This window comes from Chiloscyllium plagiosum, chromosome 24, assembly GCF_004010195.1.
Source record: "Chiloscyllium plagiosum isolate BGI_BamShark_2017 chromosome 24, ASM401019v2, whole genome shotgun sequence".
Classification (NCBI taxonomy): domain Eukaryota; kingdom Metazoa; phylum Chordata; class Chondrichthyes; order Orectolobiformes; family Hemiscylliidae; genus Chiloscyllium; species Chiloscyllium plagiosum.
In genome coordinates, this window is record NC_057733.1 from 5,058,481 (window position 1) to 5,085,439 (window position 26,959).

The 26,959-nt window shown below is 42.0% G+C and overlaps 1 protein-coding gene across 3 annotated transcripts in view; it reads left to right on the forward strand.

The window, feature by feature from the left end:
* The window catches only part of LOC122561996 (integrator complex subunit 6-like), a 77,652-nt gene extending 52,300 nt beyond the window's left edge, over positions 1–25,352 (forward strand). Inside the window, exons 4-7 of one of the 3 annotated variants that reach the window (XM_043714361.1) lie at positions 1,423–1,512; positions 8,877–9,056; positions 11,531–11,871; positions 25,270–25,328. In XM_043714361.1, coding sequence (XP_043570296.1) covers positions 1,423–1,512; positions 8,877–8,906 — 120 coding nt within the window. In that variant the 3' untranslated portion in view covers positions 8,907–9,056; positions 11,531–11,871; positions 25,270–25,328. Of the gene's footprint in view, positions 1–1,422; positions 1,513–8,876; positions 9,057–11,530; positions 11,872–25,269 lie in introns of all 3 variants that reach the window. The other 2 variants (XM_043714360.1, XM_043714362.1) reach the window with 2 other exon arrangements.
* The last annotated feature ends 1,607 nt before the right edge of the window (positions 25,353–26,959 follow it).

The following is a 26,959-nucleotide window of genomic DNA, read 5'->3' on the forward strand; positions in this document are numbered from 1 at the left end:
AGTACACGCTGCTGCTACTGAGCATTGGTGGTGAAGGGGGTGGATGATTGAATGTAGTGCCAATCAAGCAGGCTGCTTTGTGCTGGATGGTGTCAAGCTTCTTGAATGTTGTTGGGGCTGCATCCATCCAGCATGTAGGGAGTATTCCATCACACTCCTGACTTGTGCCTTGTAGAAAATGGACAGGTTTTGGGCAGTAATGAAGTGAGTTTACTCACCTCAGTATTTCTATCATCTGACCTGCTCCTGTCAACTCTGTTTATATGGTGAATCCAGTTGAGCTTCTCATCAATGATAACTCTCAAGCGTGTTGATAGTGGAGGATTCGGTGATGGTAACACTACTGAATATCAAGGGCAGTGGTAGGGACAGTACTTAGATTGTCACTTATTGGAGACGGTCATAGCCTGGCATTTGTGCGGCGTTAATGCTACTTGTCACTTGTCAGTTATAAAAGACATTTGCGAGCATTTGTATTTTAAAATGTCCGAAGTGTGCTGAGAATCTTTTTAATGAAAAGAGCTGCGATGCAATGTATTGCAGTGAAAGGCCAGTCAAATTAAATTCAAGAGTTACTTTCACAAGGGAGTTAGAACAGAGGGACCTGGGACTGCATGTGCATCAGTCTTTGAAGTGGAAGGGCATATTGGGAGAGTGATTAGCAAAGATTGAGATCTTCATAAATAGGGGCATGGAGTACAAAAAACATGCAGGTGCAGCAGGTGGTCAAGAAGGCAAATGATATGTAAGCCTTCATATTGAGAGGATTCGAATTGTACAGTGCCTTGGTGAGACCACACCAGGAGTATCATGTGTAGCTTTGGTCTCCTGTTTGGAAGAAGGATATTCTGACAATGGAGGGAACACAACAAAGGTTTATCAGCTTGATTCCTGGAATGTTGACTACACTTGCGACTGATTTGATTTGATTTTTACTGTCACGTGTACTGAAGTACAGTGAAACGTGTTGTCTTATGTGCTTTACAGGCAAATCGTATTCTCCAAGTGCATTAGGGTAAAAGAACAGAGTGCAGGATACAGTGTTACAGATGCCCAGAGTGTACAGAAAGAGAGAGAGAGAGATCAACATTAACATTAAAGAGGTCCTTAAAAGACTATAAAAATCTTTTGAATACACTCAGGCCATGAAAGTCCTGAAAGGAATACAAGTTATCTCTATTTGAAAAGTACTTTTGTACAGTCTGTGCAGCAACAATGAATAAAAACTTTACTGAAACAAAGTTTTAAAATATCAGTGTTTCCAAGAACTTTGTGTTGCTTGCCTTTCTTTCTTTAGTATCTATGCTTTTTGAGAACTGAATTTTTTGAGAACCGGTGTGGAATTATGAGTTAACCTGCTGTAAAATTTGCCATGTACAGACATCTCTGAAATCAGCTTATTTTATGGCTTTTATTTTGCAGGGAAGGAATCCTTTTTTTCTTGAACCATCTGTTATAATCACCATCTCTGATGGAAGCAAGATGACAAATAACAGTGGAGTGCAAGAGGAGGTATGATACAGGCCCTTGCACCGTTTTGTGATGTGAATATAGTAGCAATTCTAAATTTTATGCATTTTAGCAGTGCATTGCTATGCAATAAACCTCGTGTCCTTTGTCCCTTCCAAATGATTGCCCAGGTGTTATGACCTGCTTTTGATGTATGTGTTTAGGTTTCCTTGCGTTGGTGGTGTCATTTCCTGTAGTGATATCATTTCCTGTTCTCTTTCTCAGAGGGTGGTAAATGGAGTCCAAGTTGATGTTTTTGTTGATAGAGTACCGGTTGGAATGCCATGGTTCTCAGAATCCTCGTTTATGTCTCTGTTTGGTTTGTCCTAGGATGGATGTGTTGTCCGAGCTGAAGTGGTGTCCTTCCTCATCTGTATGTAAGGATATTAGTGATAGTGGGTCTGTGGGTCATGTATTTTTGTGGCTAGTTGATGATCATGTATCCTGGTAGCTAGTTTTCTGCCTTTTTGTTCAATGTAGCATTTGTTGCAGTTCTTGCAAGATATTTTGTAAATGACATTAGTTTTACTTGTCTGTTTAGAGTCTTTTAAATTCCTTAGCTGCTGTTTTCATGAGTTGGTGGGTTTGTGGGCTACCATGATGCCAAGAGGTCTGAGTAGTCTGGCAATCATTTCTGAGATGTCTTTAATGTAGAGGAGAGTGACTAGGGTTCCTGGACGCATTTTGTCTGCATGTTTGGATTTGTTGCTGTGAAATCAGCGGACTGTGTTCATTGGGTACCCGTTGTTTTTGAATATCCTGTATAGGTGATTTTCCTCTGCTCTGTGTAGTGCCTCTGTGCTGCAGTGGTGGCTTGTTGAAATTAAGTCCTTACTGTCATAAAATTCACAAAAAAGGAGGAAAACAATAACAAATTGCCATTCCTAGATGTCACAGTAGAGCAAACAGCCAATCGGGAACTTTAGCATCTATTGGAAAACAACACACATAGACCAAATATTGAACTACAGAAGCAATCATCCCAACATCCACAAACATGGCTACGAGTATTTAAACTACCACTGACAGCCTGCAAATGCACAGACGCCCTGGTGGGAATGTGTGATTGACATGCTGAAAGGAGTAGGTATCCTGTAGCAGGTTGAAGGGAGCGTGACTGTGAAGATCTTGGCCCCCGGGAGGGGTCTCTCGGTTTTGCGATCGGTTAAATAATCAACAGGAATGTGGTCTGCTTCAGCAAGTTTCACAGTTAATCCAATGCCTGGCACAGGTTTGTCCAGCAACACAGAGGTTAACAGCTTCTGTGTTCCTTGGAGAAAGTGCGGAATTTCACTTAGAACAAAGGCAATTTTTTATAAGTTTCTTAAGAAATAGTACAGCCTTAATTACAGAATAAATTCAATAAAATGTAGTAAATGACATAATGGACAGCAGGTTAATCCAACGATATTTTCTGGAAAACAAAGTTGTTTACTCCACATTTATCTCTTCCCACCTGCATTTCAAGGTTAACTAAAATAGTTAGTAATGTCCTCTCTAGCTTAGTTAATTCCATGCTGTGAATCAGTTAGCTCAGCAATGCAGGAATGCAGCCTTGAGAAGCCATTTTAAACACGGTGTTAATTTGCATCCTGAAGCCATTTTGTTATGTCACTTTGTATTAAGAAGCCATTTTGTGGTTTATAAAAGCATGCATAAAAATGATTACTCCTGACAATGGTTTAATTCCAGATTTTAGATCCTCATCTAGATAGCCTCGACATAAACCCAGCTTCGTTTGTGTATGTTGGGATGATTGCTTCTGTAGTTCAGTATTTGGTCCGCATGTGTTGTTTTCCTGTAGATGTTGATTTGAAGTTCCCCATTGGCTGTTTGCTCTATTGTGACATCTAGAAATGGCAGTTTGTTGTTGTTTTCCTCCTCTTTTGTGAATTTTATGACAGTAAGAATATTATTTTTGGTCTTGAAGGTTTCCTCTAATTTGTTTTGTTTAGTGATGACAAAGGTGTCATCCACATAGTGAACCCAAAGTTTGGGTTGGATGGTTGGCAGAGCTGTTTGTTCAAATCTCTGCATTACTGCCTCTGCTAAGAACCCGGATATCAGAGATCCAGTGGGTATTCCATTGGTTTGTTTGCAGGTTTTGTTATTGAAAATGAAGTGGGTGGTGAGGCATAGGTCTACTAACTTGACAATGTTGTCCTTGCTGATGAAGTTGGTGGTGTTTGGTATATGTATCTTTGGTTCTTCTAATAGTGTAGGCAGTGTTTCTTTGGCCAGGTAGATGTTGATGGACGTGAACATGGCTGTTATGTCAAAGGAGACCAGGATTTCATCCTCTTCCATCTTGGTGTCTTTGTTGTTCAGAAATCTTTGGCTGGAGTGAATGGAGTGGCACGAGTCTTCTAGTAAGTGTTTTAGTCTTTGGTGTAGTTCCTTGGCTAATCTGTACGTTGTAATGAGATTGAGTCTGAGGAGGGTTCCTGGTTTGTGAATTTTGGGTAATCCATACCACCCTCTCAGGAAAAAAATCAGGAAATGACATCACCAACTCAAGGAAACCCAATCACATAAGGGAAAGTGCGTCATAACACCAGGGCTTCACTGGAGGCTCACTGATGATATTACCTAGAATGGTGACGAAATGTCTGAAAATGAACCTTCCAGCTCAGCAAGCAAACTTACATCCAGAACCTTAACCTGAGCTACAAATCTTCTCAAAACTCACTAATGTTTATTCTTTATTGTATTCTCATATATACCCAGGCCAGGGAAGGATGTTAACTGCCCACATGGGTTTTTATTAGAATCTTGTAGCTTCAGATCACTTAAACTGGATGTAAAAAGCTGGATTCGGTATGTTAGTACAATTCAAAATTGCAATCTGCTTTGAATAGATCAGACTCTGGGCTACTCATGGAGTCATAGAGATGTGCAGCACGGAAACAGACCTTTTGGTCCAACTTGTCCATGCCAACCAGATATCCTAACCTAATCTAGTCCCATTTGCCACCACTTGGCCCATATCCCTCTAAACGATTCCTAATCGTATACCAATCCAGGTGCCTTTTAAACACTGCAATTGTACTAGCCTCCACCACTTCCTCTGGCAGCTCATTCCATACACGCACCATCCTCTGTGTGAGAAAGTTGCCCCTTAAGTCCCTTTTATAACTTTCCCCCCTCACCCTAAACCTATGTCCTGTAGTTCTGGACTCCCCCACCCCAGGGGAAAGACCTTGTGTATTTTTCCTATCAATGCCCCTCATCACCTAAGCCTCTATAAGGTTACCCCTCAGCCTCCGACACTCCAGGGACACAGCTCCAGCCTCTTCCTGTGAACTCTGAACCTGCATTCCAAGGTCTCTTTGTTTAGCAACACTCCCTCGGACCTTACCAGTAAGGTTTGCTTTCCCAAAATGCAGCACCTCACATTTATCTAAATTAAACTCCATCTGCCACTCCTCTACCCACTGACACTTCTGATCAAGATCCCATTGCACTCTGAGGTAACATTCTTTGCTGCTACTACACTTCCAATTTTAATGTAATCTGCACATTTTACCAACCATACCTCCTATGTTCACATCGAAATCATTTATATAAATGACAAAAAGCAGTGGACTCTGCACCGATCCTTGTGGCACACTGCTGGTCATAGGCCTCCAGTCTGAAAATCAACCCTCCACTACCACCCTCTTATCTTCAGCCTTCGAGCCAGTTCTGTATCCAACAAGATAGTTCTCTCTGTATTCAATGAGATCTAACCTTGCTAATCAGTCTCCCATGTGGAACCTTGTCGAACACCTCACTGAAGTCCATGTAGATCACGTCTACCGCTCTGCCCTCATCAATCCTCTGTTACTTCTTCAGCAAACTCAATCAAGTTTGTGAAATATGATTTTCCTTGCCCGAAGCTATGCTGACTATCCCTAATCAGTCCTTTCCTTTTCAAATATATGTAAGTCCTGTCCCTCAGGATTTCCTCCAACAACTTGCCTACCACTGATGTCAGGCTCACCACTCTATAGTTTCCTGACTTTTCCTTACCATCTTTCTTAAATAATGGCATCATGTCAGCCAACCTCCAGTCTTATACAATGCCTGCAGTGTAGAAATAGGGCTTTCGGCCCAAGTAGTCCACACTGACTCTCCGAAGAGCATCCCGGAATCACCCCCTACCCTATCCCTGTAACCCTGCAGTTCCCATGGCTGATCCGCACAACCTACACTTCCAGGACAATATGGGGCCATTTAGCATGGCCAATCCATCAACCTGCAAATCTTTGAATGGTGGGAGGAAACCTGAACACCCAGAGGAAACCCACACAGATACAGGGAGAATACAGACTCTCCACACAGATGGTCACCCGAGGGGTGGAATTGAACCCAGGTCCCTGGCGTTGTGAGCCAGCAGTGCTAACCACTGAGTCACCATGCCACCCAGGTTAGAGGTCAATAATTTAACTGCCGTACCATAACCAATTTTGGGCAGCGCAGAGCAAAACAAGATACAATGGGATACATGGATGTGCTGATCTATCAACCTGATGAAAGCAAGGCCACTCTGGTTGTTTCATTGAGTACTCTGTGGGACCTATATTTGATTGAAGCTTTCCTCAGTTGCTGCTGCTGCCACATTTAAATAGAATATGACAGTAAGGAACCACCTCGAAGTCATCTGTTGACTTGACATGTCTGAGGAAGTAGACACCATGATAGCACTTTATCACTGTTTATAACTACATCTCACTGACCGCATTTCAAGAAGACAGCTCACCACTACCATTTTCTACTTGGGATTGGACAATAAATGACACACCACCAGCAATACTCATATCCATGAAAAAAAATTAACAATCTTTCTACCGGATCTGACATTGAGATAAAATGATTTTTTGCACATGTCACACAAACATGTTGTAAGTTGCAGATCTTTCAGTTAGTAAAATTAAGAGGGTTTACATCAAGAGCTTTAGGAAGCATTTGGCCAGAATGTTTTATCATGTTCTCCTATCATGTTGAATTCACTGACTCCCTTAAAGTAGCAGCCACTGTGTGATATGTCTCTGATCTCCTGTGGGGTTTGAAATAAACTTGTTGACTCTGGTTGGTATTTTTGGAATCATGGACAAGCCTGGCTGAACCAATGATGGTAGTTGCAGATCACAGCCCACCTGTTGTCTCTGGCAGTGAATGCTTGGATATATTTGATAGGATTTGCATGAATTGTCAATTGTCTTTAGGTGGAAGGAGATATTGTCTTGCAGACAGTGTTGCATAAATGCTATCGCTCGCTCCCTTGCCCCCTCTCTTTCTTCACTCCCCTCCCTCCCAATTACTTCCCTTCACTCAAACAGCTAGATTTTTACAATCTATTAAATAGATAAGAGCTAAAATCTGCTGGTGGTTTCCTTTGTGTCTCAATGTAAGGCAAACAAAAATATTTTTAAAGCTTTTCTGTAATTCTTTCAGTCTCTGTTAAATGATTCTTAATTTTTAAAGACTTCAAAAATCTGTATTAGTATACACATCTATTGCCATCTAACTGATTTTTTGTGAAACAAGAACTTGAAACTGAAGGAGCAAAAGTAGACCGTTTAGCTATCAAATCTGCTCTGTCATTCAGTGAGATCATTGGCTGATGTATTCATCTTCAAATCCACTTTTCTCCCTTTTTTCCCATAACTGTTGGGTGGAATTGCATGAGATTTCGGAGTCATAGAAGTCTATGGCACAGAAAAGCTCCTTTGGCCCATACGCACTGGTCAAATGCAAATACCTAGCTATTCTAATCCCATTTCCAGCACTTGGTCCATAGCCTTGTATGCCTTGACATTACAAATGTAAATCTAAATGCAGTACTTCTTAAATGTTCTGAGGGTTTCTGTCCCTACCACCTTTACAGCATCTAGATTCCTCCCAATCTCTGGGTACAAGGTTTTCCTCATGTCTCCTCTAAACCTTCTGCTCCTTGCCTTAAATCTATGCTCCTTTGTCATTGTTCCTTCTACAAAGGGGAAGAATTTCTTCCTGTCTACCCTATCTGTGTCCCTCATAACTTCATACATTTTAATCATACCTCTTCCCTAAGGATATCAACCCAGTCTGTCCAATCTTTCTTCGTAACCAAGGCTCTCCAGCCCCATCAACATCCTGGTAAAACTCCTTCATTGCATTGCTACTGCACTTAATATGGACTAATCAACTCTGAGCAATATTAGCAAGTGCTCATGATGGAAGTGCTGCAGTCTGGAAACAAGGAACGCTGTTGAACTCTGTCCTTGGGAATCCTCCCATGAAATTGTCCAAACACTGCAACATAGCAAAACTGGCAACTAAATAAGGGCATCATTCTATTAACTAATTAAATTTAATCAAATAACTTCAATTCTTCAGCTCAAATGTATCTATCAACTCACTCACCATGTCCCTATGAAACGATCCATGCATTGTAGTTTACTTTTAATTCACTCATGGCATTTGGACATCGCTATTGCGCAACCATAGCTACACTTGAGCTGAGTCCATTTCAGAGGACAGTTGAGAGTCAGCCACATTGCGCCTGGAGTCACAAGTAGGCCAAACTGGGTGAGAATGGCAGATTTCCTTTCCTAAACAACATTAGTGAGCCAGGTTGGTGTTTTACGACAATTGACCTTTTTTTTTTCATGGTCATCAGTAGATTCTTAATTTGTTTTTTTTTTAATGAATTCAAATAAAGGTATAACAGCTTTGTTGCAGCTTAGACCTTGGGATAATTGTATTTGTTCCCTAGTTGTTACTGGGCAGGCTATCATCTTCTAGTATTACATCTCGTTTTGAAGTATAGAATGATGTTATAGAGTTGTCTTTTTGGTGATCTCCCTTATCTTTATGTTGTTTGCAATAAAAGAGACTTTGTTTCTGCTACATGTTTCATAATATCCTACATCATTTCACAGCCCATTCAGTGTGTTTGAGGCACCATTATTGTTGCAATTTACAAACCAGAACAGTCAATTTATGCACAGCAAACTCTTACTAGCATCAACAAATAAATGTTCAGGATATCTATTTCAGTAATGTTGATTGAGGGATAAATATTGGTTAGGTTATCCTTTTCATTGTCAGCTTAGTGCTGTGGGATCTTTTATGTCCACCTCATGGCAGATTGTTTAACATAACAACCACAAAATTGACGTGGGGTTGACTTGGACTAGTTTTTGACAACTGGGTAAACAAATGTTTCTGATCCTAATATTGATTCAGAAAACATGGACTTTTCCATTTTTTAAGTACTCTTCTGTATCCGTTGTGTTCCTGGTTGAGTGCCTATTGAATTTGCTCTAAACATGCTGCTAGTGGTGTAGTGAGACTGAAAATTGTTAGAAAGCACTGTCACAACTCAATTTGTCCTTCTGCAGTCAGACTCACTACTATCCTCAGGGAATTGATGGAGTCGAAGACAAGCAGGAGCTACTCTGCGGCTACATCAGTCGAGAGCTATCCTAAAGGGAATCGTGTCTCAGAACAGATATCCAGGCAACCTAGCCTCCAGAACCGTCTGTACTGGTCAAGTAATGAAAACATTAATCAACATTCAGGTGGTTTCCTCATTTCTATTAATGCTGCTGTAGATTTCAGTCATTAATGATATTAGTAGCCGTGGAAGTGAACTGAGCACCTTGCTTCTGGGCTGTTTGGCAGCAGTCTATCGATCTCAACACTCCTAAGCTTATAAGCCATTGTTTCCCTTTAAAGAGTAAAGTTTCGGCCTGGTGAGTCTTTGATGTTGATCCAATTTAACCTCAGTGGCACTATTGATATTGGCCATTGATAAATAACTATATCAAGTGCTTGACTTTTCCATGGTCCTCTTTAATTCCTCCCATTCTCCATTAATTCCCAGCTGTTCTTCCAATGCAGACTTCAAATGGCCAATCCTACACAGATGGAAATTCTCCAGTACTTAGTATGAAATGGTCAAAATAAGAGATTCTTGGGGCCAGAAATTTCCATGATGAATTAACTTTTTGGAGCAAGCTAGCCTGTTGCACTCTGTCTGCTCTTATGATAACCTAGTGACAAGCTGATTAAATAATACCAATCAGGCAGCATTCTGCTTTAGTTATCACCTCACAATTCAGTAATGGTGTCCAAAAAGAGTGTTAAGAAATAATAGTGTTATGGAGGGTGATGCTTCAGGGCAGCTGCCATCTCTAAATATGTTTTGACACAGTTTTAAAACAATAAGTGCCAATGCCCTTGGGGGCAGTGTAAGGAAAGAGAGTGAGGAAAATCAGCAATGCAAGTGAATGGAACTGTTAGATGTTTGGAAGAATCAGAGCAGTTCCCATGTTAACAGTTTGTAAATATTTATTCCTGGGATAAGGGTGTTGCTGTCTAGGCCAACATTTGTTACCCACACCTAAATTCCTTTAGGGTGTCAATGAGCTGCTGTGTTGAACTGCTGCAGTCTATGGTGGTCTTTACGCACAATGCTATTGCGGAGAGTCATCCAGGTATTTACTGCTCGTGTCATTTTTAATTGATGGAACTCATGGGTTCAGAAGGTTTTGTTGAAGAATCCTGGGTTAGCTACTGTAACTGTCTCTTGTAGATGATACAAACTGCTTTATTTTACTGGTGGAGGAAGTGAATGTTTGATGTCAGTGCAGTGCAAGTTATCCTGGATGACGTCGAGCTGTTTGACTGTTTTTAGAACTGTACCGATCCAGGCAAGTGGAGGGTATTCCATCACACTCCTGATTTGCATCTTTCAGATAGGGCTTTAGGAGGTGAGTTACTCGCTGCGGGGTTCTTAGCTTGTGACCCTGTTTCAAAGCCACAGTATTTGGCTAATCCAGTTTTGTTTCTTCTCTTTGGTAATTCTTAGTATACTCAGCCACTTGGCTATTTCTAGTCAGTGGCAACATCAAGGTGTTGGTATTGGGGTATTCTTCAAATGCTATTGAATGTCAAGGAGACTTAGTTGCATTTTGCTTTGTTGGAGATGTTCATTGCCTAGCGTGTGTATGGTGTGAATGTTACTTGCCACTTGTCATTCCAATCCTGGCTGTTGTCCATCAGCTTTAATACCTGATGAGTCAGAGTCATACAGCACAGAAGAGGCTCTTCAGCACAACAGGTCTGCATCAACCAATTTACACTAATCCCATTCTCTAGGACTTGGCCCATAATGTTGAATGTTATGACATTACAAGTGCTCACCTATGTATTTTTAAAAGCCGTACAGTTTTCTGTCTCTACTGTCCTTCCAGGCAGCATTTTTCATACACCCACCACCCTCCAGGTGAGGAAATAGTTCTTCCAATCCCCTCTAGATCTTCTGCACTTCATCTTCTTATTGACCCCTCGACGAGGGGGGTCAACTGTCTCAATCCACCCTGCCTATGCCCCTTATAATCTTAAACATCTCAATCAAGTCCTCACTCCGCCTTCTCTGCTCTAACAACACAAACCTATCACCCTGTCTTCATAATAATAGATTGCAAGAATATCTTCCCCATGGTAGACATACCTAAGACAAGAGGGCATAAGATTAAGGTGAGGAGCAAGTGGTTTGGAGGAGATCTGAACAAAACAGATTCACCCAGAGGGTGGTAAGTGTATGGAAAGTACTGCATGGGGGAAGCAGGTACTTCTGCAGCATTTAAGTAGTATCTGTGTGGGTTCTTAAAGACATCAGAGCATAGACTATGGACTAAGTGCAGGTACTCCATTTGGATATATGCAAATCCCTTTATCTCAGGGATCATACTAGTGAAGTTTTCTCGCATTCTCTTTAGAACCTGTATGTCCTCCTTTGAGTCCGACGCAAATCTGTATGCATTCGCCATTCATGATCCACCAAAGCCATTTACAAGTGCACAAAATCCTCTTTACTCTTGTACTCCAACCCATTTGCAATAAAAGCTAGCATATGGTATGCCTTCAGAGTGGACAGTTGCACTGTTAGTTTTGTATGACTTGTGTATAAGGACACTCTGATCTCTCTGCCAACCTTTTCAAGTTTCTAATTGTTTTAAAAATGCTTTATTTTCATCCTACCCAACAGAATGATTTATGGAATACAAATGGAATAGACTACTCCCTTGGATTTAGAAGATTGCTAAGTGATCTAATAAAAACACAATATGACTTAGTTGATGCTGAGAAAATATATGCCCCGACTCAGGAATCAAATTCAGCAATTCACAATCTTGGAATAAATGGTCAGCTTATTAGGACTGAAGGAAGGAAAAATGTTTTCATTCAGACATATGCAAATTTTGGAATTCTCAACCTCAGAGAGCTGTGGATATTTAGTTAATGAACATCTTCACCATGGAATTGATCCTTTTCTGGATGCAAAGGAAATCAAGACTATTAAGCTAGTGGAGCAAAAATGGATTTAAGGTAAAGGATTAGCTATGATCCTTTGAAGGGCAGCAGATCCGAAGGATAGCCTATCAATCCAATTTCATATATTCCTACAAGTGCTCAGTTCTTCAATGATGTAATGAAGGCTGAATTTTACAAGGTTTTTTTAAAAATATACCTTTGAATATACAAAATAGGAGTAGAAAGACACCATTTGGCCTCCCAAGTCTGCTCCACCATTCAGAAAGGTTTTGGCTGACCAGTTTGAGCTTCAAATTTAGCATTCCCATCTGTCCCCAGTAACCCTGGATTCCCTGTTCCTCTGTTTATCAATATCAATCCATGTCTGCCTTAAAACAAATCAGTGATTCCAGCTCCACTGCATGTTAAGGCAGAGCATTCCAAAGATGGGCAACTCTGAGAGAAAAAAAATTCTTCCTATCTCCCCTAATTTTGGAAACAATCCCCTCTAGTTCTGGATTGACCCACAAGGATAAGCATTCTTTCCATGTCCGCCTTGTCAAGATCATTCAGGATCTTGTATGCTTCCATCAAGTCATCCTTTATTCTCCTAAACTCCAATGGAAACAAGGCCACCCTGTCCAACCTTTCCTCATACATTGACCCATTCATTCCAGATATTAATCTAGCAAACCTCTGAACCACTTCCAAAGTTTTAAAATCTTCCTTAAATGTGGAGATCAAAACTGCACCAAGTATTCAAGATGTGGTCTCACCAACACCCTGTATAACTGAAGCAGAGCATCTTTTGTTTTATGTTCAGTTCTTGTACTAAAAGATAATATCCCATTAACTGCCTTGATTACACGATGTACCTGCATGCTAACAAACACCTAAATCTCTCTGCACCTCGACATTCTTTTGTCACTCTCTAGTTAAGTAATATTCACTTGACAGTAAGAATAATTTCACGTTTTCCCACTCCATCTGGCATATGTCTGCCTGGTCAACGTATCTGTATCTGTCTGCAGCTTCCTTCATATTGTCTTTGCAATATGTTTTCCTATTTTGATCGCGTCTGTGAATTTAGCTGCCATGCCTTTGCTCTCTCAACTAAGACATTGAGCTAATTGTAAATATTGAGGGTTCCCTGCAGGATCCCACTCATGACATCCTGTCAATCAAGTAAAGACCCATTTATACATACTGTTATTGACTGCTAGCAGCCAAACTTGTATTTGTGCGAATGTTACCCTTGACACATTATAATCTTTTATTTTCCATAATAACCTTTTGATATGGCACTTTCTGAAAATCTAAGTGCACTAAGTCTACAAGCACATGTTACTCATAGAGTCAAACAGCAGGGAAACTGACCCTTTGGTCCAACTCATCCAGCCGACCAGGCATCTCAGTCTGACCTATTCCTAATTGCCAGCATTTGGCTTTTATCCCTCTAAACCTTCCTATTCACATACCTATCCTGATGCCTTTTCAGTGTTGTAATTGTACCCACCTTTGCTACTTCCTCTGACTGCTCATTCCATGCATGCACCACCCTCTGCATGAAAAAAAACTGCCCTTCAGATTCTTTTTAAAATCTTTCCGCTCTCCCCTTAAACCTATCCCCTCTAGTTTTGGACTCCCCGTCCTGGAAAAAGACTTTGCCTATTCATTCTATCCACGCCTTTCATGATTTTATAAACCTCTATAAGGCAGCCTCCAATGCTCCAGGGAAAATAGCTCCAGTCAGTTCAGCCTCTCCCTGTAACTTGTTCAAAGAAGTCTAATAATTTAGTTAAAGATGGTTTCCTTTTGACAAAACCACGCTGACTCTTCCTGATTACCTAGTCTGTAAATAAATCAGAATTTTGAATGAACACCTCAGTTTGGAGACATGCTTTTGTCATCCACTTTCCCTGGAGAGAGAAACTCTTTTATTTAAAAAAAAAACACCTATTGAAGTGGAGGTGGCAGTTTTAACAAGTTTTGTAGAGAAAGAACTATTGAAGCGCACAAACAAAAGAGCTACTTGGGAAAGCATTGTGAACGGTTTTGTCATAACAACCAAGCAGGATACAAACAAACGTATGAATTAGGTACGTAGAAACTAAGTATGGGAGAAAGCTATTCAGCCCTTTCAGTCTGCTTCTCCATTCATTATGATTGTGGCCGATCTCCCAACTCAATAAACTGTTCGACTTTTCTTCCATATCCACTCTTCGGATGAATCAAATTTCTCCTTGCCTCTATCCTAAATTGTTCACCCATATCTTGACACGATGACCCCTGGTTCTGGACTCTCCTACCATTGGGAACGTCCTTGCTGCCTTAATTTTGTCTAGTCATGTTGAATTTTATAGGTTTCTTTGAGATTCCTCTCGCAACATCCAATGAATATAATTCTGCTTGATTCAACCACTTTTCGTACATCTGACTCAGATCCTTGGAATGAGTCTGATAAATCTTGTGAGCAGTCCCTCTACGTCAAGAATATCTTTCCTCCAATAAGGAGACAAAAATGGCACAAGAATTTCAAGATCTGGTATCACCAAGACCCTGTACAATTTTAGCAAGACAACCCTACTCCTATATGACACAAAATTACAGAATCCCATAGTGTGGAAGCAAGCTGTTTGGCATATTGAATCCACACCAACCTGTGCCTGTAACCCTGCATTGCCCATGGAAAATCCATCTAACTTAAACATTCCTGGACACTATGGGTGATTTAGCGTGGCCAATCCACCTAACCTGCACATCTTTGGATTGTGGGAGGAAGTTGGAGCACCCGGCAGAAACCCACGAAGACACGGAGAATATGCAAACTCCACACTGACAGTCGCCAGAGGGTAGAATTGAACCCCGATCCCTGGGGCTGTGCAGCAGTAGTGCTAATCAGTGAGCCACCGTGCTGCCCCTTGAGTCCACTTGTGATGAAGACCAACATACCATTTGTCGCCTTGACCACTTCACATGCTTTACTTCAGCAACTGGTGTATGAGGACACCCAGCTATCATTTGCACATTTCTCACCCCAACCCCTGTCAATTTGTAACTATTCAGATAATCTACCTTCCTGTTTTGCTCCCAAAGTGAATGACTGCACGTTTGTCTACATTATGCAATATCTGCCATGCATTTGCCCACTCTCTCAGCCTGTCCAAATCAAACTGATGCATTTTTCATCCTGCTCACAACCCACCTTTCCACCCAGATTTATGTCATCTAAATTTGAGGATATTTTTCCCTTGTCCAAATCATTAATATATACTGTGAATAGCTGGGTCTTGGAATTGATACCTGAGGTACCCTACTGGTCATTACCTGCCATTTGGAAAAACACCTGTGTATTTCTACTGTTGTCTGTCTGTGAACTAATTTTCTATCCATCTCGATACACAAACCTCAATCCCAATTTTCAGTTTTACTCTTATGTGGGACTGTTGAAAATCTTCAGAAAGTCCAAAGAAGCCACATCCACTGGCTCACCTTCTTCAACTCTACTAGTTGCATTCTTAAAGAATTCTAGATTTGTTAAATCCTAAAATAAGATTAGGGTGCCATGGTGGCTCAGTGGTTAGCACAGCGCCAGTGATCTAAGTTCGATTCCACCTTCGGGTGACTGTGTATGGAGTTTGCACATTCTCCCCATGTGTCCTCATATCTTCTGAGTGCTCTGGTTGCCTCCAACAATCCAAACTGGAAATGTGTTGCTGGAAAAGCGCAGCAGGTCAGGCAGCATCCAGGGAACAGGAGAATCGACGTTTCAGGCATAAGCCCTTCTTCAGGAATCCCTGAAGAAGGGCTTATGCCTGAAACGTCAATTCTCCTGTTCCCTGGATGCTGCCTGACCTGCGCTTTTCCAGCAACACATTTCCAGCTCTGATCTCCAGCATCTGCAGACCTCACTTTCTCCTCCAACAATCCAAAGCTGTGCAGGTTAGGCGGATTAGCTGTGCTAAATTGTCCCATAGTGTTCAGGGATGTGGAAGCTAGGTGGACCTTCCATGGGAAATACAGGGTTACAGCCCCAACGTAGGGGCTGTGTCTGGGTGGGATGCTCCTCGGGGGGATCGGTATGGACTGAATGGCCTGCTTCCACGCTGTATGGATTCTGTGATAGGAGGCCATAGAGTTGGGGTTACTATATTGGCATGGGTAGAGAATTAGCTGATGGGCAGGAAACAGCGAATGGGGATAAGGAGTTCTTTTCCAGATTGGTGACTTGTAACTTATGGTGTTTCACAGGCAGTGAAAGCAACTGTTTACAATACGTATTAATGACTTGGAGGAAGGAAGTCAATATATTGTAGCCAAATTTGAAGACAATGCAAAAATAGTTGGAAAAGCAAGTTGTGAAAGGGATACAAACCATTCATAGAGAGATAAAACAGTGAACTCTGGATGTTGAATATCTAAAACAAAAACAGAAATTACTGGAGAAAACCAGAATGTCTGCCAGCATCTGTGGAGAGAAAGCAGATTTAACACTGCGAGACTAGTGACCAGTGACCAGTGACCACTGGATTCAAAATGTAAACTTGTTTCTCCATCAACTTCTGGTTTAGTTTATAGAGACAGATTAATAGATTAAGTAAATGGCCAAAAAGTTAGCAAATGGATTGTGATGTGAGAAAATGTGAGGTAGTTCCCTGATGTATGGTCTGCCTGCAAAGCATGTACCTTGGTATACATGATGGTAATAAATCAAAATTTTGAAAGGAAGAGCAAAAGAACAATATTATTTAAATGTAGAGAAACAAATACTTGTTCAATTTATCTGCTTTCTTTTCTTCAGTATTTATTTGTCTCCCTTTCAGTAAGACCAGTGGTTCACTTTAACTCTTTCTTTTTAAGTATTTCTAGAAACTCTTACTATCTGGTTTTATTTTTCTAGCTAGTTTCCCCTGTACTTTAACTCACTCCCATCCTACTGGTCTTTAATCAACCTTTGCTTTTTTTTAACATGTTGGGTTCAGTCTTTTGAGTTATTCACTTGTGGGATATGGCCAACATTTATTTCCCTTCCCTGGTTGTCCTTGAGAAGGTGGTAGTGCGCTGCCTTCTTGAACTGCTGCAGTCCATGTGCTGTTAGGGAGAAAATTCCAGGATTTTGACCCAGCGACACTGAAGGAATGACAATATATTTCCAAATCAGGATGTGAGTGGCTTAGAATGGAACTTACAGGTAATGCTGTAACCATTGTAGTTGCTGCCCTTTATCTTCTAAATGTAAGTGGTCATGGGTTTAGAAAGTGCTGTCTAAAGATCTTTGGTGAATTTCTGTAGTGCATCTTATAAATAGCAAAGTCTGCTGCTATTGAGCGTTGTCAGAGAGTGGATGGTTGCGGATGTAGTGCCAACCAGGTGGGCTGCTTTGTCCTGGATGGTGTCAAGCGTGTTGAGCATGTTAGACCTGCATTCATCCAGGCAAGTTCTGCTACACTCCTGATTTGTCCTTTGTAGATGGTGGACAGACTTTGGGGAGTCAGGAGGTGTGAGTTACTTACTACAGTATTCCTAGCTTCTAACCTGCTCTTGTAGCCACTGTATTTAGATGACAGGTCCAGTTCTGTTTCTGGTCAATGGTAACCCCCAGGATGTTGTTAATGTTACCCATATTTGCATAATTATATGCTTTTTCTTGAAGTTTGATATCTTTAAGCTTTTTTAGTTAATTGCAAATGGTGGATCCTTGTTTGAAAATTTTCCTTTTCAGTGGAATATATTTATTCTGAAGGGGCCGAAGGGCCTGTTTCCACACTGTAGGGAATCTAATCTAATCTAATTACCTGAAATGTCTGCAACTGTGTCTTTATTGACTTGTTTCTCAACCTAATGGATTTTAAGAAAGCTTTTGACACAGACACTCTTAGCAGGCTCATCCAGAAGATTAAGATGTATGGGATCCATGGTGATTTGGCTACTTAGATTCAGTATTGGCTTACCCATAGAAGGCAGAGGGTAGCGATGGAAGGGTGTGTTTCTGGCTGGAGGTCTGTGACTGGTGGTGTTCTGCAGGCATCCGTACTGGGGCCTCTGCTGTTTGTGGTATATATAAATGACTTGGATAAAAATGTAGATCAGTAAAATAGTAAGTTTGTAGACAACACAAAAATCGGTGGAGTTGTGGATAGTGTAGAAGATTGTCAAAGGATATAGCAGAATTAAAGTTAGTTGCAGATATGGGCGGAGAAATAGCAGATGGAGTTTAATCGGGCTAAATGTGGGGTTCTGCACTTTGGGAGATCAGTTCATGACAGCACCCTGATCAGTATTGATGTATGGAGGGATCTTGGGGTTCAAGTCCATAGCTCCTTGAAAGTGGCTGGGCAAATAGATGAGGAGGCAAAGAAGGTGTATTGCATTCTTGCCTTTATTGGTCAGTGAATTGAGTACAATGGTCAGGTTGCCATGTTGCAGCTTTGTAAGACTTTGGTTAGGCTGCACTTAAGAGTGTTGCCTTCAGTTCTGGTTGCCACGTTACAGGAAAGATATGGCAGCTTTTGAGAGGATGCAGAATGGGTTTACCAGGATATTCCTGAAGAAGAGCTCATGCCCGAAACGTCGATTCTCCTGCTCCTTGGATGCTGCCTGACCTGCTGCGCTTTTCCAGCAACACAATTTCAGCTCTGATCTCCAGCATCTGCAGTCCTCACTTTCTCCTTACCAGGATATTGCCTGGATTAGAGGGTATGAGGAGAGGCTAATACTCTAGAGTGGTGGAGGCTGGAGGGCAACTTGATAGAAGTGTATAAAATGATGAGATGCCTTGATAGGGTTGACAGTAAGAACGTTTTTCCCAGAGTTGGAAATGTCTAAAACTATGTATTTAAAGTGAGAGGGGGAAAGTTCAAAGAAGACGTGAGGGGCAATTTTGTTTACACAGAGATTGGTAGGAGTCTGGAACACATTACCGGTGTGGTGGTGGAGGCAGATACGATAGGGGCGTTTAAGGGACTTTTAGATAAATCCATGAATGTGCAGGGAATGGAAGGATATGGACCAAGGGCAGGCAGAAGGGATTAGTTTAATTTGGCGTCATGTTTGGCACAACATCGTGGGCCGAAGGGCCCGTTCCTGTGCTGTGCTGTTCTATGTTGTAAATATTGCTCCTCAAACTGCAAACACTTAACAGCAAACAGATTTACCCTTGATCATGCTAGCATCCAGGATTCCCCATGTATGGCATCTGTGACACGTCACCTGTTCTGTCATCCTTGATCTGATTTAATTAATGATTGAATATAATAAATCAATTATTTATTTTCCTTTTTGATGTTTTAGTTGTCCTATCAATATTTCCAGATTATTTTAGACCTTAGAAATAGGATAGACCTTAACAATTTCGCAGATGTTCACTCAACAGCCCACTTCTTCCCTTGGACTAGAATCTTTTCCTAGAAGATGAAACATTTAGACTTTTGCTAAGTGAAAGAGTTGTTGAAGGTCACTGAATGTTTTGACCTGGTATGATGGAGGAAATGACCCTTCACTGGAAGTGAATGTGGGGCTGTTCTGACAATGCTCCAACTTAACCAGAAGCATGTGGAATTAATGTGAAACATTAGTTAGGACACAACTGTAGAACTGTGCACAGTTCTGATTGCTACATTATAGGAAGGATTTGATTACGCGGCGGGGGTGCAGTGGAGATTTACCAGGATGTTGCCTGGCCTGCAGCAGTTCAGCTTATGAAGGGGTTGCAGTTGCTTTCTTTAGAACAGAGAAGGATGGATCTGATGGACGTGTACAAAGTTCTGAGGGGCTTGGATGAGGAGAATTGTTTCCCCTTTAACAGAGGAGTCAGTAACCAGGGGCATAGTTTTAGGGTAAGTAGCTGGAGACTTACAGAGCATATGAGGAAAAAATATTTTCACCCAGAGGGTTGTGGGTATCTGGAGCTCTCCATTGAAAGGATGATGGAGGCAGGAACCCTCAAGACATTTAAGAACTATATAAATTTGTGCTGGAATTCCACAGCATACAAGGCTAAGGGAAGATGCTGGGAAATGAGATTAGAATATGTTTTTTTAAAAAAACTGAAAAAACAGTGGATGCTTGAAATCAGAAACAAAACCGAAATTGCAGGAAACGTTCAGCAGGTTTGGCAGCATCTGTGGTGAAAAATCAGAGTTACTGTTTCAAGCCCAGTGATCCTTCCTCCAAATTAAACTAGTCCTCACAATAGGACTAGTTTAGTTCTGAAGAAGGGACACTGGACGCAAATCATTAACTCTGATTTCTCCCCACAGATGCTGCCAGACTTCATGAGCTTTTCCAGCAATTTCTCTTTTTGTTTAGAATATAGAGAAAATGAGGATTGCAGATGCTGGAGAGCAGAGTCGAAAAGTGTGGTGCTGGCAAAGCACAGCTGGTCAGGCTGCATCCCAGCAGCAGAAGAATCGACGCTTTGGTTATAGGCTGTTCATCAGGAATGTGGGTGGCGGGGGAAGGGGGCTGAGAGATGAATAGGAGGGTGGGGGAAGGTAACTGGGAAGGTGATCGGTTAGAAGGGAAGGTGGAGCGGATAGGTGGAAAGGAGGATGACAGGTAGCATCGTTCAAGAGGGTGGTGCCAAGTTGGAGGTTGAATTTGAGACGAAGTGGGAGGAGGGGAGATAAGAAAACTGGTGAAGTTTAGATTAGATTAGATTAGATTAGATTAGATTAGATTAGATTACATACAGTGTGGAAACAGGCCCTTCGGCCCAACAAGTCCACACTGCCCCGCCGAAGCGCAACCCACCCATACCCCTACATTTACCCCTTACCTAACACTACGGGCAATTTAGCATGGCCAATTCACCTGACCTGCACATCTTTTGGACTGTGGGAGGAAACCGGAGCACCCGGAGGAAACCCACGCAGACACGGGGAGAACGTGCAAACTCCACACAGTCAGTCGCCTGAGGCGGGAATTGAACCCGGGTCTCTGGCGCTGTGAGGCAGCAGTGCTAACCACTGTGCCACCGTGCCGCCCACTTATGTCTAACTAAAGTTCTATAAAGTATTGATGTTGATTCGTGTGGTTGAAGGGTCCCAAGGCTGAAGATGAGGCGTTCTTCCTCCAGGCGTCGGGTGGCTTGGATTTGGCAGTGGAGGCGACCCAGGACTTGTATATCCATGGCAGAGTGGGAGGGGGAGTTGAAGTGTCAGCTACAGGACAGTGGGGTTGTTCGATGCACTTTATCCTCTGCCATTTCTGACATCTACAATCAGACCCCACCATCAGAGATGTATTTCCCTCCCCACCCCTATCTGCGTTCTGCAGAGACCATTCCCTCCGTGACTCCCTCGTTAGGTCCATGCTCCCCACCAACCCACCCTCCACTCCCAAGACCTTCCCTTGCCACCGCAGGAGATGTAAAACCTGCGCTGTCACCTCTGTTCAAGATCCCAAAGGATATTTTCACGTCTGCAGAGGTTTTCCTGCATATCCAAACACCTCATCTACTGGAAAGCAAATCCAGTCTGTCCAACCTTTCTTCGTAGCTAAAATCTGTCATGCCTGACAACAACCTTCAGCGTCTGTGGACTAAATCCTGAAAGCAGAGGTTTTCCTGCATATCCAAACACCTCATCTACTGGAAAGCAAATCCAGTCTGTCCAACCTTTCTTCGTAAATGGAAATTATGACGCTATCAGACAACCTGGTAAACCTTTTCTGTACCCTCTCCAAAATATCCACATCCTTCTGGTAGTGTGATGACCAGAACTGTAAGCAGTATTCCAAGTTATGCCAAACTAAAGTTCTATAAAGTATTAGCATAATTTGCTGATCCTCCGTGCCCCTTCCAATGAAGGCAAGCATACCATAGACCTTTTTTTTTACTACCTTATCTACTTGCACACCTAGATCCCGCTGCATATCAGTACTCCTAAGGGTTCTGCCATTCACTATATAATTTCCACCTGTACTTGACATTCCAAAATGCATCATATTGTGTTTGTCTGTATTAAACTCCATCTGCCATTTTTCTGCCCAGATCTGCTGTATCTTCTGACAATCCTCCTCACTATTCGCAACTCCGCCAGCCTTTGTATCGTCCACAAACTTACTAATTAGACCATCCACATTTTCCTCCAAGTCTTTTATGTAGATTGTAAACAGCAGAGGGCTCAGCACTGATCCCTGTGGAACACCAAATAGTCACTGCCCTCCATTCCCAAAAGCATCCTTCCACTGCTATCCTCTGTCTCCTATGACTCGATCAAGTTAATGAATTCCCCTGCACAAAACTGTGCTGTCTATCACTAATAAGTCCATTTGCTTCTATATGTGTATAGATCTTGTCCCTGATGATGTTTTCCAATAATTTCCCTACCACCAACATGGCTCACAGGCCTGTAATTTCCTGGATTATCCCTGGTATCCTTCTTCAACAATAAGACAACAATGGCTATTCTCCAGTCCTGTGGGATCTCACCTGTGGGTAGATATCTGTCAATGCTCCAGCAATTTGTTCTTTTGCCTCCCTCAATGTTCTGGGATAGATCCCATCAGGATTCAACGTCTTACCTACCTTAATACTTTTTAAGATGCATAACACCTCTTCCTTTCTCTTTGCATCTTGGCTTAGAAATTCGACACTCTCTTTCCTGAGTTTATCCTCCTCAAATTTCTTCTCTTGGGTGAATATCAACACACAGCATCCATTTAGGATCTCCCCTCCCTTTTCTGGCTTCACACATAGATTCCCTCCTCTGTCCTTGAATGGGCTAACCCTTTCCCTAGCTACCCTCTTGCTTTCTTTATAAAAAGCCTTTGGAGTCTCCTTAATCCTATTTGCTCATGATTTTTCATGACCCTTTTTAGCCTTTTGAATTCCTTGTTTAGGCTCTGAGTGTTATAAGGGGACATAAATTTAAGGTGAAGGTGGAAGGTATAGGGGAGATGTCAGGGGTAGGTTCTTTACCCAGAGAGTGGTGGGGGCATGGAATGCGCTGCCTGTGGGAGTGGCAGAGTCAGAATCATTGGCGACCTTTAAGCGGCAATTGGATAGGTACATCTTCACCATGGACATCCAGTCCCTGTACACCTCCATCCCCCATCACGAAGGACACCAACATTTCTGTCCCAGATCTGTTGCAGTGTTCCTTAACGCAAGTTCAAAGAACAACACTTCATTTTCCACTTGGGGATTCTGTACACTCTCTGCTCATTCCTGAAGAAGGGCCTGTGCCCGAAACGTCGAATCTCCTGTTCCCTGGATGCTGCCTGACCTGCTGTGCTGTTCCAGCAATAAAGTTTCAACTTTGATCTCCAGCATCTGCAGACCTCACTTTCTCCTCTAGGTACATGGATGGGTGCTTAAGCTAGGACAAATGTTCGGCACAACATCGTGGGCCGAAGGGCCTGTTCTGTGCTGTATTGTTCTATGTTCTATGTTTCCTACTTTCCTTATTTACCTTGAGGGATTGTCAGTTCACATCCTCTCGGAGCTCTTTTTGATCAAGGTTATAATAGCCCTAGTCATCCAAGGTTGATGTAACTTGCCACACCTATCCTTCATTCTTGCAAGAACGTGCCGCTCCTGAACTCTTTATCAACTGCCATTTGAAATACTTCCACAATTCCGATGTGCACTTACTTCAAGCAGCTGCCTAAAGTCAAAATTCTCCAGTTCCTGCCTAATGTTGTTATAGTTTTCCTTCCTCCAATTTAACATCTTCACCCAAGAACTGCTGTTATCCCTATTCACGAGTATCTTAAAACTCACTCTGTTCTGGTCACTACTCCAGAAGTACTCTCCTACTGAAACTTCACTCACCTGACCAGGCTCATTTTTCCAAAACCAAGTCTAGTTGAACCCCTTCCCTGGTTGAACTGTTTACGTACTGCGTCAAGGAACCCTCCTGAATGGTCCTTACAACTTCTGCCCCATCCAAACCCCTAGCATGAAGTAAGTCCCAGTCAATAAGAGAGAAGTTAAAATCATCCATCGCAGCAACTCTCCTGTTTTTTACAACTTTCCAAAACCTGTCTATGTATTCTCCCATGTATCTCCCGCTGGCTGTAGGGAGGCCTGTGTTATACCTCCCAGCATTGTGATTTCATCTTTCCTATTCCTGAGTTCTACCCATGTTGCCTCACTGCATGAGTTTTCTGATGTATCCTCTCTCAGTACAGTTGTGAAATACTGCTGTACCAGTAATGTAACTCCCCCATCCCTTTTACGTTCCCTTCCATCATACCTGAAACATCTACATCCTGAGACATTCAGTTGCTGGTCCTGCCCTTCTTTCAGCCAAGTATCTGTAATTGCAATAATGTCATACAGAGCACAGAATAACAGAGCAGATTCAATGGGCAAGATGACAAAGTTCTGCGCATCTTTACTTAATTGTGTCCAAAGCACTTTGGATACCCTGAATTGTTTGAGTCAATTTAGGATGTGCTGAGGTTGTGGAAGACCTTATTACACAATATTGTGATTACTGTCCAATGTTGAATTTAGGCTATCCGTCCCTTGTTACCTTCAGCTAACATCTCGTTTGTCTTATCCTTGCCTTTACCTTTGTGTTTTTGATTGTAGGTGTTGTACAAGTATAAGTTGGAGTGTTTATAAAAATACAGGACCTATTCGGAAAAAAAGTGTGTTTTGACTTGTTTGGAAAAAATAGTGCGTGTCGTGTGTGTGACAGAGAATGTGTGGTCGTGTTTGCAGATACTGACTACTGCTGAATACTTTCAGAATAGTTCGATTTTGTCGGATTTTAAGTATTTGTTTTCTTTTTTATATATTTATCGTGTCACTTGGTGTATGGCGATTATGTCCTGAAACAACAATCTGACCTGTGCTGGTTGAAATGCAGTCAGGGAGTACTCCCAGAATAAATTGTACTGAAATAGAGTGGCATTTAATGGAGGGGAAGGGGGTCTCTCACACCAGCTCAAGAATCGGTGAGACTACCGTATCACTTCTGTTCAGTTAAGTGTCAATCAGACATTTGATTAAGCAGCAGTAGACATTCCCTGCTCCTGGACCGCGAGGGTGAATGAGTTGCTTGCTAATTATAGTGTTTGAGTGGAATTGCCAGTGGTGACTGCTGGTATGCTCAATGCTCATAATAATCACTGGATCCCAGGCCACAGGTGAGTGATAACAGGACAATATTGTGGGAAGGAGGATGAGAGGGTTTGGATCAGGGCATGGCTCCCAGTGGGGACACCTTGCAGATGCTGGATTCCTCGACCATATGTTGAGTGGGTTTGTGAGGGGGGGGGGGGGGGCTCTCCTCCTGTAGTGGTTTGCTTGGTATTCTACCCACATAGTCAGCCTACTGCTTTATCTTTAGGTTGGAGGTGACCACATCCCCAGTCTCAATCTTCCTGCTTAATTGCCCCTCCCACCGTCAAATAAAATTTTCCCATGCGAAGGGCATTAAATTCTGTGTTGTGCATTTTGGACACATTACTAAAATGTTACATCATATTTGTTCTTTGAATTTTATTTTCCTATTGCAGCTTCACCTGCCATTAAATTCCCCCCTACCTGGCAGTGAATTAACAAAAGAGCCATTCCGTTGGGATCAGAGGTTGTTTGCGCTGGTCCTTCGTCTCCCTGGTGCTTCATCTCTCGAAGCAGAGCAACTTGGCAGTGTACCTTCAGATGAGTCTGCAGTAACCCAAATGTGTGAAGTAACAGGAGGTGAGTGAACAATCACATTGACCAAGGGAAAGAAGTTGATTTAGATTTCTGAGCTGAATTTAGTACTTCTGTCTGGGTGGCTAGTGGATACAGTTGGGTAAGTGATGTGAATGTTGGACATTAAGATGCTGAAACAGATGATTACTAAGTTGTGGTAATACTAATAAATTATTCTCTTAGTGAATGCACTGCCAGAGTGGATAATTGTCAGAAAATCACATTTTATTAATGCCCACTTACACATCAGAGTGTGGATCTTTGTAGAATTCTTAAAGTCATTACCTTAAAAACAAGTTATGTCACTGGGACATGAGCAGCATTAATGTGGATTTGCTGTCTATACCTATTTACCCCTGAAAGTGATAGGTGAGGTTCTCTTCACCACTGAAGTGGTGTTGATATTTGCTCAGGGAAGGGCTAATAATTTATATCCAAATTGCAATGGAGATCTCATGTCATTTTGTGTTGTCGATCATCTTAGTATTGAGTTCTTATGGTGGCTGTGGCTAATGCTGTTAAAGTAACTTCAGTGAGCTGTTGCAGTGCATTCAACTGATGTACACTTTACAGCCCTGAGTGAGCCAGTGATAAAGGGGCTAGGCACTGAGTTCAGGTATGCAGGCCGAGTATCTTGGATGATGATCAGACAAGATGAAGGTATCTTCACAGGTTTGACGTGCGTTTTTTTTTGTTTATTGTTTGTTATTACTTAGTCCTTCTGTGGTGTGACTATATTTTGCCTCAGTCACCGAAGTAAATTCCCACATTTAACTGTCTTGTTTTGAGATTGGATGAGTCTCCCAGTCTAGGGCAAGAGCATGACTAAATCCAGATGGAGGCTGACAACTGACCAGTTTCCAAAATTGGTTGTGTCCCTCAGGGGAAAAGGTTCTAAAGCACCAAAATGAAACATGGGTCAGATATGTTAGCGAAGTGTCAGCCAATGAGATTTCATCATAAGGGGGTAGTATGGGGGGATAGAATGAGATGTACAGTCTGTCAGAGGGTGAAGAGAGGGATTAGGCAGTAAAACTAAATAGTGCTGAAACTGTTCATCAGGTTAAGGGGAGCGTGGAACCAGTAAGAAGCAAGAGACATTGGTGGAAGTCTTTTGTATGCTAACAAAGAGTAGCAGTGACAAAGAGCATGGTATAAATCAGGAATTTTGAGGCACTGTCAAATATAATACAATAATCATACGAGATGCCAGTCTAATTAGTGCTAATGCTGTGGACACCAGTTTTGTGGAATGCATACTCGATGTTTCCTAAAACAGGATTTTGTTGTATGGGATGTGGACATCATTGGTTAAGCTGACATTTGTTTTCTGACCCTAATTTGCTTTGAACTGAGTGGGTTGCTCCGCCATTTCAGAGGGGAGTTAAGAGTCGACACTTTTTTGTGGGTCTGGAAACAATTGTAGGCGAGATGTGGAGGAAACATTAGTGAACCAGGTGGGTTATTTCAATAATCAATATAAGATTTGAGGCCATAGACACACAACAA